We start from the raw sequence: 7275 nt of genomic DNA, 5'->3' as shown, positions 1-7275 counted from the left end.
AGTGGAGTTGGAACTTTCACTATTGAAGAGTTATAGCAATTACAGACATGGAGTAATGCAACTGTTATTGCATCTTTCCTCTATTTTCTGAGGCTGAAGAATCTTTGAGATTTCTTTTAGAAAACTAAGATTTTATTTTATTTTATTTGTTCCTAATTTATAAAAATATCTTCCAGCTATTTCAGAAAAGAGAAGATTGGATTCAGATTGAAGTCCAAGCCCATTCTGCAAGTATCTATAAAAAGGAACTTGGGAAACCTAGTTTGCCAAGCTTTCTTGTAAGGAAATCCGTGGGAGAAATAAGGGTTGCTCTTTTGGGAGTTCTTTAAGCTCTTCGTGTTTTATGCTCTTATGTGTCACTCATGTATCTTTTGATACATTGAGGTGGACGTGTGTTCTCACTATTGAAGCTTTTAAGCAAGAGAGTTAAGTCTTGTAGACTTACGTAAGTAGTCGCCAATCTTTTTGTAACCATTCTACCACCTCACTGGAACTCATTATCCATGACTCGTCTAGGATATCCAGGACTTCCTTCTCTATAGCACTAAGGAAATCATAATTATACCCATTTATTGCAGATGGATCCTTCTTCCAATATAAAGGGAAGTGATCATCACCCACCTCATCATACATGACCATCGAATGACCACCTTTCCCCCTCACTCTCACGACCATGTATTTCTAGCTCTTATAGTGGTTTAAGTGAGGGGTGACAAAAACCTTGCAGGGTAGGGCTTATATGGTGACTCATCTTCCTTTGTTGGTAGTTATTGTATAGTGGAAAGAGAAAAACATACCTATAGTTAGGGATACCAATAGGTTCCTACACACGACGTTGAACACCTTGTTGAAAGTCCATCCATTGGGAGATATCTATGCATGGGAGACATTGATGTTGGTGAGGATCTTAGACTCAAATGCAGTGAAGGGGTTTAGCACCCCTAAGTCCTGAATCACAAGAATGTTCATGTAGAATAAATTTCCCTCTGAGTCCCAAGGGATGTCGTGCACATTATCTTTCCCTTGGAGCAAGGCTTTAAGATAAAGTCTTCCTCATCCCTCATTATGGAAAAATGCAGGCCTTTACAGAAGGAGACCATCTTACCTTACTTGGTGCACGTCGAAACATAATCTTCAAAGCCAGATTTCTTGAAAGAGCTAGACGTTATCAGTTGATTCATGGTGCTTGAGAAATTAGAGTGGGGGGATCACTATCTCTCACATTATGGCTATCAGAACTACTAGTGCTCTCATAACTCCTAAACAAACTTATTTTTAAAACCTTAAAGTTGATTGATCCATCTACTTGCTCAACATTTTTCATGCAACACATATACATTTCTGCCTAATCTCTACCATTTAATGGTTCTATCACCTTGCAGCTCTTGTCTAATTCTTTAATAATCACCATGATTGAAAAGGAAAAGTGTGAAGAGAAGGAAAATGGTGTATACTTGTGGGTGTGTAGATAGAAGAACTCTAGATTTGGAGAATATGAACAACTTGCTCTGATAAATGATAATTTGAAGGCATGCTTGAAATTGGGATAAAACTAACCTTGTTATATAAGCGTGGGCTGTAAAGAATAGGCAATGATAACCTTTCTGATCACGCTTACAACTGCTATCCAGATCCTTGATGAGTTTAGGGTTCTCCTCCATTTTATTTTCCCAAGGTAATCACATCATTGGAGATACTTAATGTTGCATGTGCTACTAATAACGATGTTTTAGAGACCCGTCCCAAGCCCTACTCGAGGGACTAGCCCCAAGACCCTTTTTAAGGTACACGCCCTAAGCTTGCTTACAAGATGTGTCTCCGTACCATTCGAGTGAACCATATAGGGCACGTTCTAATAGAGGTAGGAACCTTACTTATTAATCATTTCACCCTCTCCCAAACCACGTACTTGAGGACTACAGACTGAGATAATCTTATTGATCCATAGAAGGAATAATTCAAAGGACACAAGCAAGGTGATTTTACCAAGAAAGGGAAAGTGCCCGACACCGTTCCGTAAGTCTCATGAACAAAATGGGCACCAAAGGTGCCTAAACCGTTCGTCGTGCTGGGCCTGGCCCTAGCCACCCCAACTAAACAATGTTTTCTTCCATTTCCCCTAACGAGCTATGTGGCGTATAGAATATGTCAAGGGGGCACCATCTTTCCAAATATTGCAAGAAAGTCCAGTTTTGTCCCACTTTTATACTTTCACTCGAAATAAGTGGAAACCGCTCCAGTTGGTCTCTTATCCAGGTCCAAGGACGTTTTCTATATGTACCACATCCTTAGAATGGAGAGAGGATTTCCAATCTCTCACGAAGAAACCAGATACAGAGCTTCTTATAGCCTTACTTGAGTTTTGAGTAGTGTTAAAGTTTAGTTCAAATCCATGGCCCATGGAATTCATGAAGGAATATATAAAGGATACTCGAAGAACTTAGAGCCCAGAATGATCACACCGTGATTTTACTATGCAATGATAATGCTGCTATTAGTATTGCAAAAAATCATGTGCACCATGACAGAACCAAACATGTGGAAATTGATCGACAATTCATAAAGGAGAAAACTAATGACAGAATAATCAAACTTGTGCTTACACCTTCAAGTCATCAAACTGCGGATATTTGACCTAGACACTACCTAGAGCAAATTTTGAGAATTTGAGATTCAAACTAGGCATGATTGACGTCTATGCCCAGTTTAAGAGGGAGTGTTGAATATGGATATGAAATTAATTTCAAATTATTTAGTGATCTGCACCCGTTATAACATATCATGACAATCTGTTGCCAAATAATTATATAATTATAGTCGATTTTGCAACAAAAAAATGCTAAGAAGATGATATTTAAATAATTTTAAAGGTTTGATCAATTTTTTATAGGAAAAAAGACGGGATCAAGAAGAAGAAGAAGAATAAGTCTTTTTATAGTGATTTATGTTTTGATGTAGTATAAACATTGATTCAAAGATCTATATTTCTATTCTTTTTGCATAATGTCAAATGAAAATGTGTTTTTTATCCAATTATTTCTTTTATCCCTATGTATTTATTGTTAAAAAATTATAGGGGCGCCACTCTTTTGATTCGTCCAAAACACCTAAGTTCAAAGGACCGACCCTGATTATAGAACACTAACTCAAAGACTCAATATCCCATTTATTTACTACAACATTCATAATATTTCTTTTGTATATATAAAAGTTAGTATGTCTCCTTCATTTTGTGTATATATAGCATATACACACTATGTAACACATTTTAATAAAAATAACATTTCACATCTAAGAGGTAAACATTTTTTTGTCATATCAAAGACCAAAGACTAAAGGGAGTATTCTACAATATACTATGATTAGAACATGGAACAACCTCAAATTATATTAATTGAGACCACAGTTGTCATATCTTAACAAAGTCTAATGCAAATCATTTCTTTAATAACATAAATACTTATGAAGTTTCTGGTGAAGCTCTCTACGGTACCTTATAAAAAGCATAGTAGTAGCAGTCATGAACCATGATCAAAAGGTGAAGAAACAATTTAAAGAAGAAAATGGGCAACAACAGCAGCAACAAGAACATAGCAAACAGCAGCAACAGCAGCATAGATAACATCAGCAGCAACACCAGCAGCATAGCAATTAAATGGAAACAACTCAGCGGCGAAAACCATTGGAAAGGACTATTAGACCCTCTCGACATCGACCTACGACGTTATATAATCCACTACGGTGAAATGGCACAAGCAACCTACGATGCTTTCAACTCAGAAAAAACATCAAAGTTTGCTGGTACTTGTAGGTATGCAAAAAAAGATTTCTTCCCAAAAGTCTATCTGGAAAACGGAAATCCATTTAAATATTCTGTGACAAAGTATATTTATGCAACTTCCCAAATAGCTGTTCCCGAAGCTTTCATTGTGAAGTCTTCTTGTGATGATGTTTGGTGTAAGGAATCAAACTGGATCGGGTATGTCGCTGTGGCTACTGATGAAGGGAAAAAGGCCTTAGGGAGAAGAGATATCGTCGTAGCTTGGAGAGGAACGGTTCAGACATTGGAATGGATTGATGATCTTGAGTTTCTTTTGGTTCCTGCTCCTAAAGTGTTTGGTAATAACAACGTTGTTGTTCCTAAAGTGCATCAAGGTTGGTACTCCATTTATACTTCTGAAAATCAAGAATCTCCATTCAATAAGACCAGTGCCCAAGAACAGGTAAAACCAATTCATGTTATTATCTTATTGGCTTAAATAGTATGTTGATCCCTGTAAATTAGCGTGTTTTTGTTTTTAGCCTGTAATCTGGATTTTTTTCGAAAATAATCCCTGAATGTTAAAATTTTTTAGTTTTAGTCCTTAAATTTTTTGAAAACTTTAGATTATTAGCATCTAGGGAATTCGAGCCTGAGACGTTGACAGAGCATACTTTTACTGTTTTTTACAAACTCTTTAGTTATTTTAATACCAATAACTTTGTTGCATTATTTTGATGATTATTGATTTGTGCAGGTTTTAACTGAGGTGAAAAGGTTGGTAGAAAAATACAAGAATGAAGAAACAAGCATAACTATAACCGGCCATAGTTTAGGTGCTGCACTCGCAACTCTAAACGCAGTGGACATTGTTACAAATGGTTACAACAAACCAAGTGACCCATCTCTCAAGGCATCGCCAGTTGCAGCCATAGTATTAGCAAGTCCAAGAGTTGGTGACAAAAACTTTCTAAAGGCATTTTCAAGTTGCAAAGATCTCTCGATATTACGCGTCGGAAATGAGTTAGATATTGTACCAAACTATCCTTTGATAGGGTATTCAGATGTTGGGGAAGAGTTGAAAATTGACACAACAGAATCTATGTATTTGAAGAGTTCTGTGAATCCGTTCAGTAAGCATAGTTTGGAGATCTATTTGCATGGAGTGGCGGGGACACAAGGGAGTAAAGGAGGGTTTAAACTTGAGGTTAATCGTGATGTTGCACTTGTTAATAAATCTAGGGATGGTTTGAAAGATGAGTATCATGTACCTGTGTCATGGAAGGTTGTGGAGAATAAGGGTATGGTTCAACAATTGGATGGTTCTTGGAAGCTTGTGGATCATGAGGATAATGCTTATTTTTAATCAATTTTTTTATATAATTTGAGTTGTTTTCGTTTTGGTTGCATCGTTGACTTTGAGAGTCCAATTGTTTATGCTTTTGTTTTACTTGTTTGTGTCTATGTTGATTTTTTTTTTAGCTTGTTGGGTATCTCTTGATTCCATGGATTGATTTCTCTTGTGTCATGTATCCCTAGATTGATTTCCATTATGGACATTCCATATATTAAATAAATTTTTATTTAGAAATGATTATTTCTAGCACATTGTGGTAAAATACTACACGATGTGTCATGATCTCCTGATTTGCCTGGGTCAATCTATACATATACATAGGACCGGAAATGATTAGAATTGAGTCGAATTATGATCAATTTGATAAGAATTGATTCAGCTCAAAAATTAACTAAATTTTTAGTTAAATTTTTTTAAGCTCAAACTCGACTCATTTTAAGTTTACGAACAACTCGATTCAACTTGTTAGATTCAGTTTATTAGTTTGGATTTAACAAATATTTTTCTAAAATTTATTTTATATATATATATATATATATATATATATATATATATATATATATATTTGATATTTTAAATTAATATTTTTTAAAAAGAAAAATATTAAACTAAAATAAAATTTAACTTAGCTTCAAAATTTATAATTTCAAAAACTACACAACGTTTAAGAGATACATTTGAAATTCTAATTCAAAAATAACTTTATTCAAATTCTAATTCAAAACACACTTTATTAAAGTATACGTTTTTCTCAAAAATCCACAATATCGTCTAAATCTTTAGGAACCTTGCAAATTTAATGAAATAGTAACTAAAAAACTACTAGAAGTTGATACATTCTCATAATATATAATCGAGTTAACTAATGAATCTAACGAGTCGAACTATCCATAGTTCAAGTTCAGCTCATTTAGTTACGAACTTAGTTTTTTTTTCATATTCAGCTCATTTGGTTCATTAACCAAATTCAACAATTTAGTTGTCGAATCGAGTTTCGAACTATGTAAAGCACTAACTTCTAAAGCACTAACTTTCTATTGTAGAAGACTTGAATTATGGACGGGGATAACGTTTATTAGTTCCTAGAAGGGGACACCAACTTAGTTGGCCCAAGAAGAATTGGATCTTGTGTTAGGGGTATGCTGCAAAATATGAACAAGAAAAGATAAATGGTATGATGAAACTTGCACAAAAATAAATTTCAAAGCGTATGTTTACACTGAGCTTTAGGTTTGATTTGCCCCCACCAATTTAGGAAAATTGGATGCAAATGGGTAATTCGACGAATCCCCTTAATGATACTTTGGAAACCATAACATGAATCGCGCATACACATTAAACATATCGGTCAATAATATTTTACAGAGTAAAGTTCCTTTACTTATTCTCGTGCACTAGAAAATAAAGGAATGACTTGCATATAATTTTTTACCCTTGAAATAGATTATTTTGGTGTATATAATATATCTAACAAGTGTCTCTATTTATAGAAAAAATTGTACTAATTGATGAGGAGAAACAATGTTTCAAATGGTTTGTAAAATAACCATTCACGAGCAGTTATATATTTTTAACGTTCAATGTTGTCATGATATATTGTATCTATTTGCGAATCCTAAGACCAAATGCTCTCTATTCGATTTTGGCTAAACGTAATTTTTGGCCTTTTATTATGTTAATTTAACAAATAAATCCAAAAAAATTCAAACCAATATTTGAACCCGTGAATTTTGAGTTTATATCAATTTAATCAATTTAATCATTATTATTTATCAATTAAATATTTTGGAAATTTTTCCATAAAGAAGCACTATAAAGGGATACAAGGCAATCGGACGAGCATGAGTTGACAAGTCATGGGCCGCCCAATCCGACCCATCGCTCCCATGATGCGGGCATCCCGACCCACTTTCGTATCCATTAAGAGATAATTGAATAATTATGGGTCAGACCACATGTCCTTGAAAGGTTCGGTGTTTACCACTCTCCCAAGGAAAAAACGGGTTCACCCTATTAACGTGGAAAGTTGTTCTTCCTATTCTTACTAGTGGGGAAAACCATACCTCATATTCCTAAGCTATATTCAAGCAGTTGAAATAGAACTAGTTTCTCTCAAAAAAACTTTAACCCACAACACAGGTCTTTAAATATCTTAACC

At 34.7% G+C, this 7275-nt stretch overlaps 1 protein-coding gene across 1 annotated transcript; it reads left to right on the top strand.

Moving 5' to 3' along the window:
- The first annotated feature begins 3437 nt into the window (after window positions 1-3437).
- LOC131640810 (phospholipase A1-II 1-like) lies at window positions 3438-5319 on the top strand. The gene is made up of 2 exons (XM_058911189.1): window positions 3438-4223; window positions 4518-5319. Exons 1-2 carry the CDS (start codon window positions 3564-3566, stop codon window positions 5124-5126), a joined length of 1269 nt encoding a protein of 422 aa, XP_058767172.1. The 5' UTR covers window positions 3438-3563; the 3' UTR covers window positions 5127-5319.
- The last annotated feature ends 1956 nt before the right edge of the window (window positions 5320-7275 follow it).

Source organism: Vicia villosa, unplaced genomic scaffold (genome assembly GCF_029867415.1).
Source record: "Vicia villosa cultivar HV-30 ecotype Madison, WI unplaced genomic scaffold, Vvil1.0 ctg.003327F_1_1, whole genome shotgun sequence".
Classification (NCBI taxonomy): Eukaryota; Viridiplantae; Streptophyta; class Magnoliopsida; order Fabales; family Fabaceae; genus Vicia; species Vicia villosa.
Note: the sequence above shows the minus strand (reverse complement) of the source record. Positions and strands in the feature narration are given on the sequence as shown.

Coding starts and splice junctions, on each gene's coding strand:
- LOC131640810 (XM_058911189.1), top strand. CDS start 3,564: ATGGGCAACAACAGCAGCAACAAGAACATAGCAAACAGCAGCAACAGC. Junction 4,224..4,517: donor AGACCAGTGCCCAAGAACAG/GTAAAACCAATT, acceptor TGATTTGTGCAG/GTTTTAACTGAGGTGAAAAG.